Source organism: Cataglyphis hispanica, chromosome 14 (assembly GCF_021464435.1).
Source record: "Cataglyphis hispanica isolate Lineage 1 chromosome 14, ULB_Chis1_1.0, whole genome shotgun sequence".
NCBI lineage: Eukaryota > Metazoa > Arthropoda > Insecta > Hymenoptera > Formicidae > Cataglyphis > Cataglyphis hispanica.
This window is the reverse complement of record NC_065967.1, coordinates 1,310,753-1,332,174: the sequence shown is the minus strand read 5'-3', so window position 1 is coordinate 1,332,174 and position 21,422 is coordinate 1,310,753. Positions and strand designations below refer to the sequence as shown.

General features: G+C 36.2%; 5 protein-coding genes across 12 annotated transcripts in view; 2 read left to right on the top strand and 3 right to left on the bottom strand.

Annotated features, from left to right (window-relative positions):
• Positions 1–15,063, top strand: part of LOC126854371 (proton-coupled amino acid transporter-like protein pathetic) — a 54,811-nt gene extending 39,748 nt beyond the window's left edge. Inside the window, exons 1-9 of one of the 3 annotated variants that reach the window (XM_050600999.1) lie at positions 5,488–5,710; positions 11,237–11,281; positions 11,446–11,531; positions 11,651–11,749; positions 12,369–12,519; positions 12,660–12,781; positions 12,865–13,413; positions 13,502–13,668; positions 13,742–15,063. In XM_050600999.1, the coding sequence (XP_050456956.1) occupies positions 11,279–11,281; positions 11,446–11,531; positions 11,651–11,749; positions 12,369–12,519; positions 12,660–12,781; positions 12,865–13,413; positions 13,502–13,668; positions 13,742–13,983 (1,419 nt within the window). In that variant the 5' untranslated portion in view covers positions 5,488–5,710; positions 11,237–11,278 and the 3' untranslated portion in view covers positions 13,984–15,063. Of the gene's footprint in view, positions 1–5,487; positions 5,711–11,236; positions 11,282–11,445; positions 11,532–11,650; positions 11,750–12,368; positions 12,520–12,659; positions 12,782–12,864; positions 13,414–13,501; positions 13,669–13,741 lie in introns of those variants that run through there. The other 2 variants (XM_050601000.1, XM_050601001.1) reach the window with 2 other exon arrangements.
• Positions 57–1,184, bottom strand: LOC126854382 (microtubule-associated protein 10-like). The gene is made up of 3 exons (XM_050601026.1): positions 1,071–1,184; positions 775–988; positions 57–648 (listed from the first exon to the last, which is right to left on the bottom strand). Exons 1-3 carry the CDS (start codon positions 1,182–1,184, stop codon positions 134–136), a joined length of 843 nt encoding a protein of 280 aa, XP_050456983.1. The 3' UTR covers positions 57–133.
• LOC126854374 (uncharacterized) lies at positions 1,640–3,736 on the bottom strand. The gene is made up of 2 exons (XM_050601006.1): positions 2,459–3,736; positions 1,640–2,390 (listed from the first exon to the last, which is right to left on the bottom strand). Exons 1-2 carry the CDS (start codon positions 3,296–3,298, stop codon positions 2,025–2,027), a joined length of 1,206 nt encoding a protein of 401 aa, XP_050456963.1. The 5' UTR covers positions 3,299–3,736; the 3' UTR covers positions 1,640–2,024.
• Positions 15,064–15,377: 314 nt separating the features above from the next.
• On the bottom strand, positions 15,378–16,944 carry LOC126854388 (DNA-directed RNA polymerases I, II, and III subunit RPABC5). Of its 2 annotated transcripts, none has more exons than XM_050601035.1 (3): positions 16,807–16,944; positions 15,721–15,902; positions 15,378–15,531 (listed from the first exon to the last, which is right to left on the bottom strand). In XM_050601035.1, the coding sequence occupies exons 2-3, from the start codon at positions 15,813–15,815 to the stop codon at positions 15,423–15,425; spliced, it is 204 nt and encodes a 67-aa protein (XP_050456992.1). In that variant the 5' UTR covers positions 15,816–15,902; positions 16,807–16,944; the 3' UTR covers positions 15,378–15,422. The 2 variants fall into 2 exon arrangements, with proteins under 2 accessions (XP_050456992.1, XP_050456991.1); XM_050601034.1 differs by lacking the exon at positions 16,807–16,944 and adding an exon at positions 16,289–16,409.
• On the top strand, positions 16,744–21,316 carry LOC126854367 (PAN2-PAN3 deadenylation complex subunit PAN3). 5 transcript variants are annotated; one of them, XM_050600988.1, is made up of 10 exons: positions 16,744–16,890; positions 17,561–17,650; positions 17,749–18,016; positions 18,101–18,361; positions 18,445–18,820; positions 18,898–19,014; positions 19,085–19,324; positions 19,511–19,793; positions 20,056–20,410; positions 20,477–21,316. In XM_050600988.1, the coding sequence occupies exons 3-10, from the start codon at positions 17,939–17,941 to the stop codon at positions 20,591–20,593; spliced, it is 1,827 nt and encodes a 608-aa protein (XP_050456945.1). In that variant the 5' UTR covers positions 16,744–16,890; positions 17,561–17,650; positions 17,749–17,938; the 3' UTR covers positions 20,594–21,316. The 5 variants fall into 5 exon arrangements, with proteins under 5 accessions (XP_050456945.1, XP_050456942.1, XP_050456944.1 ...); XM_050600987.1 differs by having other exon boundaries at positions 16,746–16,890; positions 17,535–17,650; XM_050600984.1 differs by lacking the exon at positions 16,744–16,890 and adding an exon at positions 16,962–17,102 and having other exon boundaries at positions 17,535–17,650.
• The last annotated feature ends 106 nt before the right edge of the window (positions 21,317–21,422 follow it).

Here is a 21,422-nt window from a genome sequence, read left to right as displayed (position 1 = left end):
GGAGCGCGCGCGGATGCTGGTTGAGAATCGAGACGATAGTCACAGGATCGATTCAGTCATTCGCTCGAGTATGTCTTTAGCCTGTTGATGTTTGAAAAAAAAAAAAATATTCCACCAACAATTCCTATTCATTTCAAAAATTTTTAAAGCTACATGTCCGTTCTTCCTTGACGATGCAGCCACACTTCCTGACAACAGTCTCCTTGCTCCTGTCTCGTACTTGTCGCGTACAACACGGTGAACACTTCATCCTCTCGATATCCTTCGTCCGTTCCTTTCGCCAACGTTCATCGGGACAACAGGATTTCGCAGCCTCTCCACTGCCGTCACCGATCTTTTTCGGAGGACACGGACACTTCATCCGTTCTCTGTCCGAAGCGGAAGTGATCCTCTTGCACTGAAATACAGGACCGTCGTCGACGCTCTTAAAGAGGTAAGGTTTTCTATTGTGGGGAATTTGAAATTGCGTGACAATCTTCCTGCCAAAGCACGAGACGCGGATGAAAACCGTGACCTTGCCCACGCATTGTCCTGTCGCCGTGGTAATCTTAAAAGTATTCTTGAGCGTTTTGCAAACGCTACCGATCTGGTAGAGCTGTTGGTTCAATATCGAGTTTATAAGATCGTGAGCTTGAATCTGATGAGTGCCTATATGTCAAAGAAAATATCTCTATAATACTCGGGTAAAAGTAGTATGATATGATTACAGGATTAAAAATATCTAACAACAATGTTGAAGAAAAAAATAAGAGTAAGAATAAAAAGTAAAAGAACCGATTAACATCACGTCCGGCAAGACTCCTGGCGGCAGTTCCTTATAAACGGACATTGTTATGGGAAAACTGTATAATGGTTTCTGTAAGACAGCGTTTGCAAGAGCGAATAGGCAGGATTTGCCCTTATTGAAGACTTGCGGTCCATCTTCGGTACAGGCGCAAGCTTTCATTGGTGATTCTTGATAAATATTGAGAGGAGGCAGATTCAATATCTATGTGCGATAATTGTTACAGTAATATCAACAAGTTAATTAAATGGGAATCGAGAGATTTAAACACCAATTTTTTTTATACTTGAAACGAGATGCATGTTTTAGCCGGCAAAATCTCTTCGTGTATTGCCCGTATTGCCGGAATATTGACTTTTTCTACTAAAAACTCCATCAAAAATAGCTGTTCCCCTTTCATTTTGTTTTCCATTTTATATATTTGTATGTAGTTTTAAAAAATATTTAGGTTAATTGTAAATGTCTTATCAATTTTATCAATCCTTTTTATTTGAAAATACTGAAATAACAATTTTTCTCATAGATCACAGTCTATATTTTTATTTTATATTATTTTATTTTATATTATTTTATATTATTTTATATTATTCTTGCTTATATTACTTTAATCAATTTAGGTTGTTATAAATAATAAAAAAAAAATCTTCACATCGACAATTATGTATATACAAACTTATCGATTGAAACGATATCATATTATATAGGATGATTCATTTATCGCTATCAACATGCATTACATATATATATATATATATATATATATATATATATATATATTATATAATGTAATATGATTTAGATAGTAAAAATTCTCACTACTTTGTATCATTCAATTTCTTTCACGAATCACTCAACTATAAAATGTTCATCTTTTAATGAACAGGTTCTGCTCGATTTTTGGTACCAATTTGATTGAATATAATAATAATTTCAAAACCCATTTTATGGCCTTTTTGCTGACAACATTTGATAGCAAACATTTGCCATAATCTACTTTTGACAAACTTAACTATTTCAAACTTTAAAAAGATATTACGAGTAATTTATTTTGTGTTATTTATTTTATTTATTTAATCATGCGAAATTTATAGTACAAGAATTTAAAAATGCAAGTAAACTTAAATTTATATTTATGTGACAAATACAATGTTACATCAGAAAGGTGTGTGACCAAAAGCGACAATAAGAAAAATATCACCGCGAAATAAATTCAGAATTGATTTTCGATCTTGAGGCGCATTCACTTTCTATTCTTCTTCTTCTTTTTTTTCACCTCTTTCGGTACCTCTTCTTCGGCTCTCTCCGTCTGCATATCTCTAGTCTCGTACCTGATCGGGGGCCTTCTTTCCGATCCTTTCGGGGTTTTCATCTCCAACTGTATATCAGACTTCTCGCCGACGCCAACGAGGCCTTTCTTGCCGATTCTTAGGACAAAAATGTCATGATCAGGATCGGATTCGCCTGGATTCGAAGCAACTGTCACTGTAGGTTTGTTCCCACCGGGGTTGCCGTGGTCAAAGAGACCGGATACCTTGAGAACCACTGGCTTGCCGCAAGGTTGAGTCAGACCACAGTTCCGATTAGGTGAAACGAGGCTTCTTGACGACTGAAAATGAAATCCAAGATTCTTAGATGATTGATCAAAAAGTTACAACTTTTTTTTAAAAAACATACCGTAATCTTTCTTCTCGCTATCCCGATGTCTCCTTTGTCCCTCTCTTCGACAGCTGCTAATTTTCCACACGGCATACAAGGATACAAGGACCTTTCCGGTTCGCAAATGGGACAAGTTGTCGGAAGAGCCTCGCAGGAATCCTCGAGGAGTTCAATCGTGCGAGAATCCATTTTGCGACATTTGTACGATAAAACTTGATCGACCTCTCCAGAGCCAAATATAAACATCGAGGAATCCTGCGCGATCGGCCCATCGAATTCCGTGACGATCGTCTGTCCGAAGCTGGATATTCTCACGAAGATGTCCAGATTGCTCGATAAGTTCTCATTGTGAATCAACGATATTTGACCGTCAAACACTTTGGACGTCGTGACGCCCTTTCTCCAGCACTGCAGCATCTCTAGTCTCAGAGCTGCGTACTGACCGGATAAATCTAGCTCGCCCACGCCCACCAGGATGTCCGGCTTGATGTTGTCGGGCATCTTTTTCTTCGCGGTGATCTTTAGAATCATTTTTGCGGTGCGATCTGTAACCGTCTCATGGTCGATGGCGAACAGCACCGACTTTCCGGCGTTGAAGATCTCGATGTCGTTAGCGACGCCCGCCTGCGGTTGAAAGAAAAGATCCACCGGAGTTACGGTCAGATCATCCTCGTCTACAAAGTCGAAAAATCCAAAATGAATGCTCGTCGGCACGAAGAACATCTGATTCAATTTGGCCAGGCGTTCGCCTGACGCCTGCTTCACGAACAGCTCCAACAAGAACAGGTAGTGTTCCCTGCACACTTCCGAAAGATCTTCTTCATGGCTGCCGTACAACGGCAAATTAGCTGATGACATGATTGCGATGAAATCTTTTCCCGCTAGATGATTCTATGATTCTACATTATCGGAGTTTATTCTTGCCGCACGGGATAGATTATTGATTGACCATAACAGACACGATGAATTTTATGTTAATTAAGTTAATTAATCAATCTGAAAGAAATCAGATGACGCCGTGCAAGTACGGAAATCTTTACTTTAGAGATATTTTTAACACGTGAAGGAGATTTAAAAATTCATTATCGAGAGGTTATCGCTGAGACGGCTTCGCCTAATCACATATACATCGTGCGCAATGTTACTGTTTTATCTGTCAAAGTTCAAGTTTCAAGTCTATTCGTTCAAGTCAAATCGATAAAAGAATGAAAGAGAGAAATAGCGTAATAAGTTGAGCTATATGTATATATATCATTCTTAATAATTTATTATTGCACAGGTATAAAATAGTGCAATGTGTAGAACGGAACAGCGTATGACCTTAAGATGATGCAACGCGTTAGTAGAATTAAAAGTAGAGATATTAAATATTCGCGCTTGCATTCTTAGACCTCGAGTTATTGATGAGATAATCAATAGCATCATGAAATATTTTGTCTAGAATAGTATCGATATTCCTCTCGTTCGTGAAAATGATTAAGCTTGAAAAGAAATTTTTTAGCTCCATAAAAAAAAAATATTTAAAAAGAATCTAATAAAATCGAAATAATTCTAGCGTTAATGTTTACGAATGCCTTTTGCAAAAATAAAATCCTCGCATTCTCAATGTCTTATAGATTTTCTCAAATTATACGATTTCCAAACTTTCGGATATTTCGATAACAAGTTATTTTCCTATTCATTAAGCGATAAGAGCGTTTTCTTTTTTCATTGAAAATGTGAAATGCGCGCAATAAAGTGATACTGCAACTTGTACACGGCCTTTTAGACGCGGCAGCGAAAATAGTATCATGTGGTCGCTCTTTATCGTCGTAAAATGTTCCGGATATTTAATTTCAGATAGTTGGCATTTTCACGCGAAACTGCGAAACGGTTTATAAAGTATTTGGCTGTCATCATGCGATCGTTAGGCACGCACAAACGGCGGTCTCTCGTCTTTTACGCGACCCTCGTCCACGCCGATTATTTATGCGATCAAATGTTCGTTCGATTGAATGAAATTGCGATCCCGCCATCGCTCCGCTAAATGAGGACCAATTAATACTCCAGACGACTATTAAATTCAGTAGAAGTGCATAGTCAGCCAAGACATTTATCCCTTGACCTCGAAACTACAACGAGAACATTTTGTGGCCCCACGCGAAGGAGTTTAGGTTCATTAAGAAGGAAGTATTCTCTTTATCGAATAAAAAAACTTTTCGATTAAAAAATAATATCAATATCGAGTACAAACTCGAGAATCATTGTTAGAAAATAAAAAATTAATATCTAACGAAGCTCTCGAAATACAAGCTCCTCGATAGGCGCCTCTGTATAATGTAATACAACACATTGATTATACCTCACGCGAGGCGCGACAGTGGGAATCGCGTGCTCCCACGTGCTCGTATCGTCGTCGCTGTGCGCACGCGATTAATGAATAACGCATGGCACGCGTGAACGACGTAGCTGCGTTAGTCGTGACATCGGCTCGCCGAATTTCATCATGCACACCGCGTCTTACCGCGCTGTAGGCCAGGCTTATTGTTAGACGCGCGGTCGGTGTGTGACACGCGGCCACCATTTCTGGCTCCTTCTCGCTTTAGCCGGGTCACGCGATCATACGGATTTAGGTGAGCGTCGGCGTCGAAAGTTCACCTCCTGCAGTTCGATTCAATTTTTCAAGAAAAGTTTTTTTTTTTCTCGCTCGGAATATATACAGCGAGACTTTTATTCCTTCCGAACGTCGATAGCAAAGTGCGAGAAGTTTATAAAAAAAAAGAAAAAAATTCTAAAAATAGAACGCGATAACGCGCGCGAGAGATACTCGTCGATTTTTCGCGATAATCTCGGGCGAACTCACTCTCGGGTGGTAATCTAGAAATTCTGACATTTCTACAGTATTGTCGACATTTGTCCGGAATTTTATCGTCGTCCGCGCGATGGCTTTGGAAAGAAGGGACGATCGGCGGGAAGTGGCCGCGACTCGAGCGACGACCTCTACCGCAAAATATCGGAATACCCGCGGGGTTGCGACGGGGACTCCGGGGACGGCGGCAACGGCGGTAAAGGCGCGGTGTCGAAGACGGCAACGGCAGTCGGCGGCGATCCTTTGAGTGGTTCGGGCGTTCGTGCCTGACAGCGGCGTGCTCCGAAATTCGCGCTCATCGTCGGATAAAACCTGAACATCTGGGAATGAGGTAATCAACTGGAACGACGATCTTTGAAATCCTTGAGCGCACGCGGCACATAGAGGGGGACATAGCACGAAACGAGCGGTGACTCGACAAAGTGAGTAGTACTCCTGATCGATTGTTAACCTGGCCCTCGTGGCTAACCGGATCGTGAGAGCTCGTTTCTCACGGATTTTCCCGCGTCCTCATGGATATTTCGGTACCATCAGTCACGCGCACGAGAAGCCGACAAGAAGAATGGGAAATTCAAGTGGCAAGATGTTAGGATCGCAAAAAGACGAGTCACGGAAAAGAAAATAGAATTGATTGCGTGATTCGAGGCGCGAAGGAATTATAAATGTAATCGAAACAAGTAGAAAAGTCGCGAAAATTAATAATTGCTTGAACAGAAATTGAGAGATTTCCTAAAATTTCCTAAAATTTATTTTTCTTTCCGATAAGAAAATACGTTTCCCACTTTTCCCGCTATCCTTCCATTCTCTTATCCTTGGCAGTTTCGTAGACAGCAAGTTTTACGATTTTACATGATGTCATTAGATTAGACTCATCATTTTTTCAACAATACGTTACATATAATTATCATTATCATTAATATCATTGTCATATAACACGTTATTGTTATATAATACGTTACATCATAATTGATTAAAAGTCATTCAAATCAGTTGTATCTTGAACGCTTTCCGATCGCCAAATTTAAAATAAATCATATGAAATCATATGATAGTTTCGGAATAATCATTCATCGAAGCGACCACGTGTAGGCGCGACTTGTATGGCCACGGCGTGTTTTTATCGCGCACACATTCGCATGATGTAACTGCTCGCCGATATTTCGGATGAGCCGCAGTTTTTTCCGCAACGTTATCACTGCGGTATATAATAAGGAGGCACAGGTGTGAGCTCGATGAATCGAACGCGCATTATGGAGAGGAAAAAGACAGTTGTATGCAGCGTACAGCTGCGTATACAGTTATGCACAATACGTTTTTCAGCAATTGTCACATGGAAATACACGAAGACCACTCGCATTTACCTTCCTTCTTAATTGAAACGTAAACTCTACCGGACTGTTTAGATTCCTCCTGATATCTTGCAGTTGTTAAGTAATGCGTTAACACATTCTTCGACATGTGAAATACTATACCGGCGACGAACTATTCTCAATGTCCTCTACCGATTTAAAAGTATGTTAAAAAAAAAACTGCTAAGTCGACTGCAATATTTCGCAATTTCAGAACTTGATATCGTTTTCGCAGAGAGATAGATACTTTCGTCGCATTGGATTTTTCACGTGTACTTTTCGAATGTATGGCATTTAAGCATCTTGGAAATGTCATGAAAATTGCCTCGGCATCTTCGAGGAACCGTTGGATATATTTAGCGATCCCCCAGGTGTCTGGTATATTCTTAGGTATATATCATGTCGCCTAGATCTTCTTATATTATAAACTTTTCTCGATCTTATCATCCTGTATCCTAAGATGAAATTAAAATATGCACGTAAAAAAGCCATCCATTATTTTAAATTTACGTACGTAAAGGATACAAGTGCAAACTGGTCATTGATAAGTATAATAATTTAGTCTTTCGTTATCACTAATCCATTATAAGAAACGCAATGAGCAGACAATATTTTAAAAAAATTTTTTTTTTTTGTTTAATTTTTCAAAATATTGTCCTGCTCATTGAGTGTTGTTACTTGTCAGCATCTTCATATCTGGGCAATTATCGATTAACTAAATTAAATATAATTTCGATACTAACTTATTGTACCACTCTGCCGTTTCGCTGGCAGATAGCAAGCCTCATAATTTGCGCTTATTGTCGATTCGCCACAGTAAAATCGAAAGGCATACTCGAAACGGGTGCTTGTGATAAGATAGACAGATAGTTGCCACGTCAACTGCGTTCAGTGAACGGACTATTTGTAAATTGAGTTTTCTGCTGAATTATGAACCGGCTCTTTATTTTAGTTAGTCGCGTGCGCTATCCGTTTTTACATATCCTTTATGGATTATGTTTAATGCGCTCAGAAAAAAATCGTTTTTATGCAGCAATTATATCAAATATATTTGATATGTATATAAATTTTAATGAAAAATAATTAATATTGTATGACGTGGCGCTCACGTGTTAAGCATGCGGACACCATGCGAGAAACGTGACCTTAGATTTTTTGTAGTTTTGTATAACGGCGTCATATTCCTCGCGACCGAACGATGAGCATACGTAAACAATTCTCGCTGGTAACTCGAAAAAATCTTCTCTATTCGCTAAAATTAATTTTCTTTCCCAAGACTTGGCAAAAACAGATTAATCTTTGAATAGAAAAAGATAGTTCGAGGGGAAAATTGAATACAAATTAAAAACTAGCCAATTTATACTAGTTTGGATTTATTGGACAGTAAATGTTTAACGCACGCTGAGTAAAAAATTCTGAGATAAAATTCTATTCGACGACTGGCTTATAATCAGCACAATAATTTTATTTTTTAATATCTGACACTATATTAAAAAAAAAAAAAAAACATTTCCTGTTGGAAAAAGAATGACCAGAAACTAATCAGGCCAAACGGACGAACTGATCAATTAGCGTCAGCTTTAATAACAGCGTCGGTTATGTAAAAAAACAAATAATTTTTTAATAGCTGGCGCTGTGTTAAAAATAAAAATTTATTATTCTTTGTTCAGATAATGTTCTTTTAACGCAACACTAGTTATTAAAAATTTATTTCTTTTTAATTTTTGGCTACTTTTTTATCTAGAAAATGAGTTTTTTTAAGGCAACGCGCGCATGTTGGCTATTAACAAATAAAATTATTAATGTATTGCGATTAGTACTTAACGATCTAAATAAAATTTTATCTAAACAATATTTTTTTAACTAAATGATTTTTTAACTAAATTTTTAACCAGATTATACCCAGCCAAAACTCACAATATTATTTTCTGGTCAATAACTAGTCAAGAGAATTAGATAAGGCAAACTGAATTGACGAAATGATAAATGATAACCAGTCGACGTTCAACAAAAACTCGTAATAATCTGATTATTATTTCGTAATCAAGAATTAGTCGAAAATTAATTCAGTCAAATTGATTAATATGTATATGTACTTGATTTACGTTCGCGTTTAAAATTAATAATATCTTGATTGTTATTTTTTAGATACTTTCTGCAAAAGAGATAAGATCAGTTTTGATCGCATTAGGCGCGACATTAATTATAATTAATAGGAAATTAAGCTAGGGTTTAATGATCGACCTTAATTAGCACGAGGATTAAAAGAATCAATTACTGACACACGTTAATTGATCAAATTTATTATGGCGACTTAGTCAATTATTTGATTATATTCATAATTCGTTTATTTCATAAGACCACTCCAAAATGACGAAATGTCTATCGATATCATTTCAATATAATTACAAACAGTCGGTGCCCGATATCTCATCGATCTCTACGACAGAGCGTATAATCAGATCAAGGATGCTTGTCCTACAACTTGAAGCTTTCTATTTTGCTTATATCGCGGGAGACCAAGAATTCATTGATTTCTCCGTAACATCGATCTACAATTATTTCACATTTGATTATCTCTCGCCAGATTAAGAGCTATCTTAGGTAACAGGATATTAATCGCCAATGTATAACGGACAAGTATCAATTAATAATCAGTGAGAATGTGTCATCGTCAATTGTAATATATATATCAATTATAGTAAATATTTAGTAATCATGCATAAATAATGGACGTGTGCGCTCGATCTCAAAATAATCAAAATAATCAAAGCAAAGATTGATTTGATTTGCATGTCAATTATTATATTTCTGATTTCCGTGGACGAAGTCAATTTGTTTGTTTTTGTTTTTTTTTTTTATTTTGTTAGGATTTTTAAAATAGAATATTTGGCGAGATAATGCGATGATTAATATTGATCAATATAACGATGTGTATCAATATAATAACGACATGTATTGTTCATTCGTTATTTTTATTCTTTAACCTGTTCGATTTTATCTGACAATTGGAACATTGCTATTGCAAATTACAATCAACACTCGTGCATCATTAATGCTATTATTGCTGATCGAATTTAAAATACAACTAGCAAGCATCTCGCTGAAATATATGTAATTTTAGAAATACGTCATCAGTTTAACACTTGAACATATGTTGAAATAAAAAAATTTACATTTACTATGAATTATCTGCATATTTCTTTTATATTATAGAGTTTATTATCTAATTATATTATTGATAACCTTGCATATTTTAATTATTAAAATAATGAAAAGATATATATATATATATAAAAGTATAATAATTGAAAAAATGAAAATAATAAATAAAAGATCATGAAATGTATTTATGATTCGATTTTCACTTTCTAATAGCAATATCTATGATTTACGAAAAAACTTTTTTTACTTTTTATTAATATAAAAAGGACATTTATAATTCTGATTTTTCTTAAAAAATTCAGTAGATTTTCGGTAAGTTTAAATATGCTACAGAAATTTTAACCGATTATTTTGTGGTTTTTGGTGTGCGATTCTTAGAATTTTGAGCGAGAGAAACTTGAGAGAGGTTCTTTCTTCTTGCCTCGACCTAACGTTTATCATATGTATAGGCAAGCAACCGTAATTTGATATTCTCAGGATACTATTGCTCGAAAAATACCACGTGGAAAAAAATATAGAGAAAAGTTCTATCCTGAAAACTCTGAATGAACTCCTTAATCGCATCTATTTAATCTTTACGCGGCTTTTCTTGTTTTAATTTAATGATAAAAGTAATAAAATAAGCCGCGCTTATCTAAAACCACACAAGTGCGTGATAGTTCAGTTGGTCCGAGTTCGTGAACCAGGAAGTAGCAAAAGTTAACGTTCTTTTGTGTGACGCTACATGCATAATATAACACATGCATAATATAATCTTGTCGAGTATGATTGAATTGTGGCGATGCGCGTATAAATGATGTTACGCCTCTAGGTGTAATTTGATTGTCACAAGTGTCAGAGAGAAACAAACAGAAATTGGCGGCGCCAAGAGTAGAACGTATTACGCAACATAAAGATTTCCTCATATTTTTCATATTGATGCGGTCAAACCGCATTAATAAAGACATTTTCAATATGCATATAATTTATGTCGATGTCAAACTGCATTAATGTATTTTTATGTTGTGGTCAAAATTATAAACAAGGACATTATTTAAATAAATATGTTACATAAATGAGTACTCAAATGTATTCATAACAACGACACAGTCGATTGTATAGACTATTTCGCTTTATACTCCTCTTGCTTTTGCAATCATAAATAAAACATTAGAAACTGAAAACTATCCTTCAAAAGATATAATTCAAGAGATTCAAAAGGTATTTAAAACGAGTCTCTGCCTTTTCTAAAAATATCGAGGAAAATTCTGTTTATCATATTTATTAAGATCACGCAATTATCAGAACATAAATTATAAGCAAAAAAAATGTTATATATAAGATTCTCTTATCATCAGTTCCCCATGCTTTCATAAACTTTTTTCATTTTTACAATACGATAATAACATGATAAAAAGAATCTCAATCAATGTCTCTTGTACATATGTTTTTCAGGTAATAACAACGCAGATAACATATCTACTAACGTCAGCCACGATGGTAAGTTTCAATTAAACATGTACGACTTTTATCCGTTGTTTGTGTTCGCTTAATTATTTATTCAAATCTATTTGCGTCATAATTATCTTGCGCGATTCGTTTGCGCTATTATCGTCATGAATAAAATTGATTTTCAATTATATTTTGTTGTGTTTTTGACGTAGACTGAAAACGACAAAGCGCCGACGGAATTGGACACTTTCCTGCCTCAGGATGGATCCAATCTCAAGGACGGTGTCCTATCTGCCAAGTAAGATATTGATTGATTTCACTTGAGAAATGAAATCCATATGATTAATCGAAAATACGAGCGTATATATATATCGATGACGAATTGTTAAGAATTATATGTATGCATCTGTATTTCAGATATAAAGTACAAGTTGCGTCGCGCGACGTTGAAGCCGCGCTGGCTGATGAGAAGAGTTTCGATCCTTTTGCGGAACGCAAAGTTGAAAATCCGACGACGTAAGGAATAATAATTTTTTTTTACTCCCGTAGATTGCTTTTCTCACGTTATGCTTTTAAATATTTTGTTTTGTAATGTGTAGAGTAAGTTTCTTCGCCTTTGCATATTCGAGGAATAATAAAACATCGTATAATAACTACAAGTAGATTAAATAAAAAATAGCGATCATATGTATTAATGATATAGATAAAAATAGAAAATATCAATTTCATTCCTGTCGTGATATAAATCTCTCTTCAGATATATCGAATGTAATTAAAAAATATGTTAGATATAAAAATCTATTAACTTTGACCTATTATTTCAATTTGATATATGATTTCTACATTGTTTGCGTGCGTTTATTATTTAGTCACACGTCCATCCGCATTATAATTATATTACATGACTCGTCTATATTACTGTCATCATAAAGCATATTGCGGTTCGCGTTATTTTCATCTCTTTAATAATTGAGTAATACGGTTACACTAACAGATTTGTATTGCAACATGCTTCAAACGTGATACGAGAAGCACTTGTAATTCCACCTTAGAGTGATAACTTTTTTAATGTTGATCATTGATGCTGAGAGAAATTATGCAATTGATGTATCTAATCGATAAATGATACTTCCAGGGATTGCGACACATTGACGCACTTATTGAAGGCCTCCCTTGGCAGTGGTATCTTGGCTATGCCTATAGCTTTTAAAAGTGCCGGATTACTCTTGGGTATCTTTGCCACGATACTTGTCGCGTTTGTGTGCACGCATTGCGCATATATTCTGGTGAGTTTCCAATATATAGATAAAAGATTTGTGTTTATATACTGTGACGTTATCAGGAGATAGCCTAGTTTCTCGAATGTAACAATATATAAATTTGATTATTCAAATCGAACAATATCAATAGTATTTTTCGTTTCCAGGTCAAATGCGCGCATCTACTTTACTACAAAACTCGAAAGGCAGAAATGGGATTCGCTGAGGTGGCCGAGATAGCTTTCGATAGTGGGCCTCAATGGGCGAGAAAGTTCGCGAAACCTTCCAGGTATTAGCTTTGTTTTTCGAATATATGATTAATTTCTAAAATAAATATCTTTAAAGTTGAATTTCTCTCTTTCTCGTTTATAGATATCTCATTCAAATCAGTCTATTCGTCACATACTTCGGCACCTGCAGTGTGTACGCGGTAATCGTGGCTGCCAACTTCAAACAGATTATTGAACATTATCAAGATAGTGACGCTGGCGAATATAGCATCCGGTTGATCACCGCCTATTTGCTGATACCGATGATTCTACTCAGTTGGGTACCCGACTTGAAATATTTGGCACCGGTTTCGATGGTGGCAAATATCTTTATGGGGACAGGCCTGGGAATAACGTTCTACTATCTCGTCTGGGATATACCGCCGTTGTCTTCGATACCTCTGGTAGGATCGATCGAGACTTTCCCGCAATTTTTCAGCATTACTATCTTCGCCATGGAGGCGATCGGTGTGGTGATGCCTCTGGAGAATAGCATGAAAACGCCACAGCACTTAGTAGGAATCTGTGGAGTTCTTAACAAGGGGATGTCTGGAGTTACGCTTGTGTACATTTTCCTTGGATTTCTCGGATACGTCAAGTACCAGGACGAGACAATGGGTAGCATCACCCTTAATCTACCGACAGAAGAAATGTAAGACATCAAGTTGATTAAGAATTAAGCTTATGCGTGTACACATGACAATTGATTTTCTATATTTTTGTGGTCAACTTTTTCACAGAGCAGCGCAAGTGGTGAAGATTTTGATCGCTCTGGCTGTGTTCTGCACTTTCGGTCTGCAATTCTATGTGTGCCTTGATATTGGATGGAACTTTATAAAACATCGCTTCGAGAAAAAACCACTTTTAGCTAATTATATCATGAGAACGGTGCTAGTAACTGGTGCAGGTATGCATTCAGAGACGTCTTTTTTTAATTCTTTGAAATGCTATAAACTGATGATATAATAATCGTTGCGCAGTTCTACTCGCCATAGCAGTGCCAACCATCGAACCATTCATCGGACTAATTGGTGCATTTTGTTTCTCCATTTTGGGCCTCATCATTCCAGTATTTATCGAGACTGTAACTTACTGGGATGTCGGCTTCGGACCAGGAAATTGGGTGGCTTTAAAGAATGTAATTATATGCGTGATAGGTGTGATGGCACTAATATTTGGATCGCGCAGTGCCATAATAGACATTGTGAAATTGTATGCTTGATGGAAATAATATTTTCCGTTTTTTATTTAGTGCAAATAATTTAGCGATAGGTTATACAATGAATTTTTCTATCATATATTAAATCTGCTCCCTCCACACGCCTAACGATATTTTTGAATAAGATATAAATCAAACATTACGCTCGCGGGCGGGTGTCAGTGAATTTTTAAACAGGAATAATGAATTTGAATGGATTTGTGTAATTAGCTCAAATTTTTTCTTGGAATCTTGAGATTTTCCAACAAAATAGAAAATTTTTATTCATCTAAGATAATATACGACTGTATAAGTCTGCTATAAGTCAGAAATGATAAGTAAACGTAGATTTAGAAATAATGGCAGTATTCACTTAGTAGGAGAAAATCTACTGCAAAGCATGAATGAATTATTGCGCTGCGAATGATATGCGAGTAAGGAACACAAAGTTCCTTTAGAAAATAATTTGTATATTATCGAAATAATGTTTCTATTATATACTATTTAATTCCACGATATAGAACAGAAGTTTTGATATTGTGCATTTATACAAAATTGTAATTCAAGAAATCTAATTGTAATTTATCAACAAATATTATCTACATAATCTTGCCTTGAAAGATATTTTGATAAAAAACCCACATGTATTTTTACTAAATTTGCTAAAATTTACAATATATATGTATATATAATGCTATATCCTAGTTGGTATATATTTTAATGTTTACTATTATATTAGAGAAAAAAAATATTTTTACAAAAAAGATGATTGAATCAAGGATTTAAAAACGCATTCCGAGAAAAAAATAACAGATTCTGTGTGAAATAAGTGCATGCCATCTGCATTATAGAAAAAATATTGCTCAAGCATAGTCAGGCAGTCTTCCAACATTGCATTTAAAATGAATATTAAAATATGCTTTTGAGAATCAAATACACATGCATACACAGAATATATATATATATATATATTGCTCCGACTCTTATTATAAGCAGACAAATTTTTGTATAAATAAAATTTTTACCATTTATGACAGAAACTTGTAATACATAACATTGGTTGAAGTTATGAAATAAAAATAATTTTACATTTTGTAAAGAGGACACTGCCCTTCAATTTATATTTTTAATTTTTTATCTTGCAGCATTGCTGTTGCCATAATGTAATTGCACTCATCTTTTATAAAATCATATAAGATTAAAAGAAAATCAATTCGATTGTGAATAAAACCGTTTTAATTCTTTTTCTTTTTGTTAACAAATAAAAAACACACTTATACAAATAGATTATTAGCAATGTTGTTTTTTTTCTACATTCTATAATTATAATAAAACCTTATGATGGATAGAGATCAAAAATTGGAATAATTTCAATAATTCATATGACACATGAATTTGATATTGAAATGACTCAAAAATAGATGTAAAGATTTATTGATATTAAATATTCATAGTTAAATAAATTACTTCTCTAATGGCGCATAGTTAAGTAACTTTTCAATTAGATCTACATGCCCAAGCAGCATCCTGCGACAACAATATCTTTTAAGGCCAAGCGCATCCAAGGCGTCTCTGAAACACACAAATCTCTATCAGATTATCTGATTTTCTCATCTTACGAGATTTAATACATACATCATTTTTAAAGTAAAGTAGACAGTTTTGTTAAAACAACGTGCAATGTAATAACAAAATTAACAATCCAATTTCAACAATCTCCAAAAAGGTTAGAAATCAAGATTTCAAATATAGAAACGTTACCCTTCCGTATATTCTGCCTGAAGAAGTCCAAGATATGCCTCCCATTTATTGCCAATTACTTTTCCGCACGTAAAGCAGCGTACAGGGATAATCATTGTGTCTAATTTTTAATTTTTTTTTTCCCGTTTAACTTGTCGATGTTTCACACTGTGCCCGAACATCATATGTTCAAACATGCAAATCTAGAAAGTTCGAGAAAGATTAGTTGCTAGCATCGCTGCTAGAGACGCCACAGTTTCGCAAACAACTTCAGAGTAATTTAGCTTGTGAAAACATTTCTTAACATTTTTGACCAATGCTTTTCACTTTTTACAATATCGTACGCGCATTAAAACAAATAAGATTTTGCCTTCTAAAGATTATATATTTTCAGACATAAAAAAAGAATATAATTCATATAAAATTAATTTTCCATATAAATAAGACCGAAAATACATTTCGATCGGCTATCGTATTGAGATTTTATCGAAATTAAAATGTTTAAATTGAAGAATAAATGTTTATATAGCTATATTCAGGAATATCAATTTTCGTTTTCGATACGCATATCGAAATGGCTTTTTCTTACATAGAAGATACATTACGTCGCAGCCCCAGATATTGAATAATGTGCGACATTGTGTGTCGACAATATGTGTATCATTTTGTTCATAAGTTGAAATTGTATCTTTGTCGAGGATGGGGGATCATCTTTACTTCATCGAATATTTTGTAAAAAAAAGCTTGGTGATGACAAGAGATTCGAACGTAGTTGCACCAGACGGCCGCCATTCTTTTATGATAGAGGAGAGAGGAGACAGGCTACCGCGGTCCGCGGGACAGCTGCGATCGAAGGGACCGCGATGGCTGGCGGGAGCGCGCGCTTTCGCGAAAAGGAGGGAGGCGGAGGAGGTAAAGGAGGAGGGGAGGTAAAGGCTACGATCTGGATAGCGGTGACGGTACACTCACACAGGGAGAGGAAGAAGCCTGAGCCGAGGAAGGGGAGAAAACGGGGAGAGTGAGAGAGCACCGTAAACACGCACGCACGTAGATACATACATACGGCGGCTCAGGCGGAGCAACGGAACGGATTGTGTGCGCTTTCACCTTTGTCGTCCGCTGAATGGAAGCGATGCTGTGCAATGCTGTGACACTGTGGTCGATTACGCTCTATCGCACGGAATCTTCGCTGTAAGAATTACGCGGGCAAAGGCAAGGGGAAAAAGAGCAGCTGAGTTTGTCCCCCCCCCCTCGTCCATCCGTTTGTCTGTCCGTCACCCGACTACGACGGCGAGCCGCGGAATTTCCGCGTCGTTGCGTCGCTTAATAAGCGACGCACAGCACAGCCGCGACTCGACAGCGGTGACAACGAATGGGTTATGTCGGCGATTCAAGTATTCAAGGTATACTCGCGCGTTTACTGGCTCATACGCCGTATCGTATCGGCGTCTGTTTCTCACGTTTAATCCCACCACCGGGTGTGCGTTCGCGAAGCCGAGCCGAACCGAGTGCATTGTTCATCGCGCGCTCTTCCCGTCGGCCTCTTGTCATAATCAACTGCCATTATATTATAGCTCTTTGGCGCTCTCTTGCCTTTTCTTTATTTTCCTTCACCATGCCAGCCCTCGCATCCGAGCTGCCGTCGCGCTCATTCACGTTTTTTTATTTTTATTTGCTCTATCGGAGCACTTTGCGATTATTATTCTCTTGATCCCTTTTTCTGTAATGTTGTGACCCTGAGAAGAAAGCACGGATGACCATAGGTTTGCTTTATGTACAATTAATTTTTGCTCAAAGTATATAATGCTTAGAGTGTGTTATACGTGGTTTTGCAGCTGATGAATCTTCAATTTTAAAACAGAAATCAGTCTTGTCAGACAAATATGGATACATATATCTGTTCTATATGGTATTGACTTTACATAAAACTTAAAAAAGATATTGTACCTAGGTCAGTAATAGACTTATTAAATGTACATTAAGAAGCATTCTTATACTTTTTTATTTTGTCTTACATGGTTCTGCGAGTATTCTTATTTATGTTTAAAGATATGTTACAAGAAGATGGAATTCTGATTTATACTTGCAAGACAAGGAAAAGAAAATTTCAAAATAAGGCATTTTGTATAAAAGTCAACGCGAGAAAAAAGTGCGTAGTGAATTTAATTAAGGACAATACAAAGAGTAAGAGTGAAAGAGAATAAGAACGAAAATAGTAAATGCAGTGGCTGAGGAAGCGATGGATCCACCGATATTTGTTGCATATACTCCTCAAACAAATGGAGTTCCATTGGAATCCAAGCTTGCTACCTACATGGTAACCAATTATTTTTGCAATAACAATAACATGAGAGCATTTTAAATAATTCTTTTTTATGTGAGTCTCTTTTTTTTTTGACAGAATCGTCCAAGTCCTGGCGTAACATTGAGCACAAACTCAGTGACTAAGCACTTGTCCAGTCTTTCTTTGGATTCGCAAAAGAAGGTAACTGCTAGTCCTGAATTTGTGCCAGGAAGAGGCCTTACAGGCAGCAATAGCAGCTCGCCGAATCTCTTCAATAACTCCTACACCCATTCACAGGAGAATGTAGGTGGCACTACATATTTTTATTTTGGAAATGCAACCAGCGATGCTGTTGTAGCAGAAGATGGCACTGAAGCTGTAAGCATAAAGCTTTTTATTTGTCATAAATAATGAGATGGGAATAACATTTATAGAATTTTTGCATTATATTTATATATTAGATTGGACACGTAGCAGGAGCGCAGATTGGCTATGTTTATCCAGGTACACCTTCGCATCTACAACCTGTGAAACCCACGAAACCACCTTCATCTAATAATTCTTCTGCTCCCTCTACACCACCTCCTCAAGCTGCTCCCAGCTTTTTTGTCAGCGAAAGCCTACGGCTGGATATCCTGCAGAAGAATGCACTGACATTGGCACAACCCGATGTGGTACGATTTCCTGACTTACCCAATGAGGTTGACAATTATCACGAGTTATGTCCCTTAGAGCCGATGCATAAACCCGCCTCGACAGTTCTTGGGTATCAAACTTCTACATACAAGGCCACCAGTATCAAGACTGGCACGCGATACTGTTTACGTCGTGTGCACGGTGAGTTTAAATTTTGCTGTTATCCTACTTCTCGCTAGCCGCCAATTTGGCATTTAAATTGGATTTGATGCTTGTAGATTTCCGACTTGCCAACACAAAGTGTATGGTATTGGTCGACATGTGGAAGCGGCTGTCACATACAAATTTAGTTCAGCTAAGAGAAGTCTTTACTACCAAAGCGTTCGGTGATCATTGTCCGTATTTAAGAAACGCACTAATGCCTTTGATCTTTTGCACAATCTTACAGATTTTATTTTTTTTTAGCCATGGTTTTCGTATACGATTATCATCCCGCTTCGGAGACGTTGCTGAATAAGCATTTTGCTTCGACTGAGCTTAATGGTTACACAGACCCGTTCTCGTCGGATCCAAATGCGCCACGGCCTTATAGTCACACCAAGAACACTATTCTAAGGCAACAGCATAGTAGTATGCTGCCAGAGAGCGTTATTTGGAGTTATATTATTCAACTCACTGCCGCATTTCGCGTTATTCATGCTGCTGGTTAGTATACATATTATTATATTGTTCTTGGCCACTTTTCTTTTTCTTAAAGGATAGTATTAGTGTGTTCTATTACAAAATCTTTCAAGTCCGTCTTTATTATACTCATAAATTTTTAAATCTTTATTTTTCACTCAATTTATTTAATTAGCTTCAAACTGCATTAGTCTGATTTGCGCTTTACAGGCTTGGCATATAGATGCTTAGATCCCACTAAGGTACTACTTACATCACGGACGCGACTTCGTTTAAGTTGCGTCGCCATTCCAGACGTGGTTACTTTAGATGGGAATGCCACAAATCCGCTCACTATCATCCCGCATTATCAGCAAGAAGATTTAGTAGCTCTCGGCAAGTTAGTCTTAGCGCTGGCATGTCGGAGTCTTATCGCCGTCCATCGCGACAATATGTCAGCGTCCATTGAGCTGATCACACGTTCCTACTCTAATGATCTTCGAAATCTTATTCTGTATGTTTGTGAATTCTTTAATCAGTAGTAATAGCATTGTTTTTGATAAAAAGAAAAGCTTCCAATAATATTTATAAATAAACAAAATGAAAAGAGTTTTTAGCATATTTCATAAATCTATGCTAGCTTTAATACTAATTATGATAAGAAAAAAAACCAATTTATTTTGATACATAATATAAGAAAAAATATCTTGCTTCTGACATCAATTTAATGCATTGAAAAATCAGCCTTAACAGTATAATGTAACTATAATTTTTAGATATTTGCTGTCAAGTCAACCCCGTAAAAGCGTCACGGATCTCATGCCAATGATTGGTGCGCGATTTTACACACAGCTGGATGCGGCTCAATTACGATTGGACGTTCTAGAAAACGAACTTGCCAAGGAATTGGAGAATGGACGATTATTTAAATTGCTGGTTAAACTGGCAACCATTAACGAAAGGCCAGAGCTTAATATGGAACCCACATGGGCAGAGACAGGCGATCGTTACATGCTCAAATTGTTTAGGGACTATGTATTTCATCAAGTAACAGCCGATGGTAGGCCCTGGTTGGATTTAGCACATGTCGTAGCTTGTTTAAACAAGCTTGATTCCGGTTCGCAGGACAAGGTAAAAATTTATAATAATTTTTCAAGAAATGTAATATAAAAATAATCTTAAAATATATTATTACAGATATGCCTCATGTCTCGAGATGAGCAGAGTGTTTTGGTGGTAAGTTACGCGGAGCTACGGCAATGCCTGGAAACTTCATTTGGAGAACTGGTACAATCTACAAAAGATGCTGTTTAAGAGAGCGTCTTCGATAGCGCATACTCCGAACCATAAATGTGATATCATCACTTAGCGGTACTATCATTTTACTCTTTATCGGGTTACTGGAGAGAGTGAGAACTGTCGAATTGCTTGGTGATATAAAAAATAATGCGCAACTCAATTTTGTATACATGATTTTGCTCGTCGAATCAATTAAATATGACCGCATTAAATGCGTTGCATTTAGGATGTAAGACGTTAAATTTTCGGGTTTTTAAGTGTTAAGGATCTATAGATCCTTAAATCTTTTTGGGTTTTTTTTTTGAATTTTCCAGTTTTGATCTTGGAATCTTTAGACTTTTTGGAATTCTCATGTATGATAGACATTCTCTTCGATTGCAGAGATTTTGCAATCCTTGGATTTTTGAGTCTGAATTCCTATATCTATTGATTCTTGGATCTCTCTTTGGAGTTTTGATCTCTTAAAAGTTTAAAGTGTGAGTTCGAAGGAGGGGAGGGAAGGATATCATGTGATTTTGCGAATCAGTTAAGGTTTGGATTCGCTCTATAAAGCCCATTACGGTACTATATATAAAAAAGAAACTGTACACAACAATGCAGTAAATTCTTAAGGAATCTTAAGAGAACACCTAAACACGCTCGGTGTCTAGGATAGAAATCTTAGTTTCTAGGATACAACATTAATGGTAAGCATTAATTTTGAAATAAATGTTTATTTTTGAAAGCAATCCTAAATAATGCATTGTCATTATTTCTCGCCCATCACCAAAAAATGAATTTAATTTTCCCGTATCCTTTCTGAAAAGTGTAAATTTTTTTATATAAATATATATAAGTATATACA

What these genes read in the sequence shown, in the direction of transcription:
- LOC126854382 (XM_050601026.1), bottom strand. Translation starts at nt 1,184, where the DNA reads ATGAAAGGGGAACAGCTATTTTTGATGGAGTTTTTAGTAGAAAAAGTC. An exon ending in AAACATGCATCTCGTTTCAA is followed by an intron (nt 989 to 1,070) that starts GTATAAAAAAAA and finishes TATCGCACATAG; the next exon opens with ATATTGAATCTGCCTCCTCT. An exon ending in GCCGGACGTGATGTTAATCG is followed by an intron (nt 649 to 774) that starts GTTCTTTTACTT and finishes TTTGACATATAG; the next exon opens with GCACTCATCAGATTCAAGCT.
- LOC126854374 (XM_050601006.1), bottom strand. Translation starts at nt 3,298, where the DNA reads ATGTCATCAGCTAATTTGCCGTTGTACGGCAGCCATGAAGAAGATCTT. An exon ending in TAGCGAGAAGAAAGATTACG is followed by an intron (nt 2,391 to 2,458) that starts GTATGTTTTTTA and finishes TTTCATTTTCAG; the next exon opens with TCGTCAAGAAGCCTCGTTTC.
- LOC126854388 (XM_050601035.1), bottom strand. Translation starts at nt 15,815, where the DNA reads ATGATTATCCCTGTACGCTGCTTTACGTGCGGAAAAGTAATTGGCAAT. An exon ending in CAGGCAGAATATACGGAAGG is followed by an intron (nt 15,532 to 15,720) that starts GTAACGTTTCTA and finishes TGTGTGTTTCAG; the next exon opens with AGACGCCTTGGATGCGCTTG.
- LOC126854367 (XM_050600985.1), top strand. Translation starts at nt 17,939, where the DNA reads ATGGATCCACCGATATTTGTTGCATATACTCCTCAAACAAATGGAGTT. An exon ending in CAAAGCGTTCGGTGATCATT is followed by an intron (nt 19,015 to 19,084) that starts GTCCGTATTTAA and finishes ATTTTTTTTTAG; the next exon opens with CCATGGTTTTCGTATACGAT. An exon ending in ATTCCGGTTCGCAGGACAAG is followed by an intron (nt 20,411 to 20,476) that starts GTAAAAATTTAT and finishes ATATTATTACAG; the next exon opens with ATATGCCTCATGTCTCGAGA.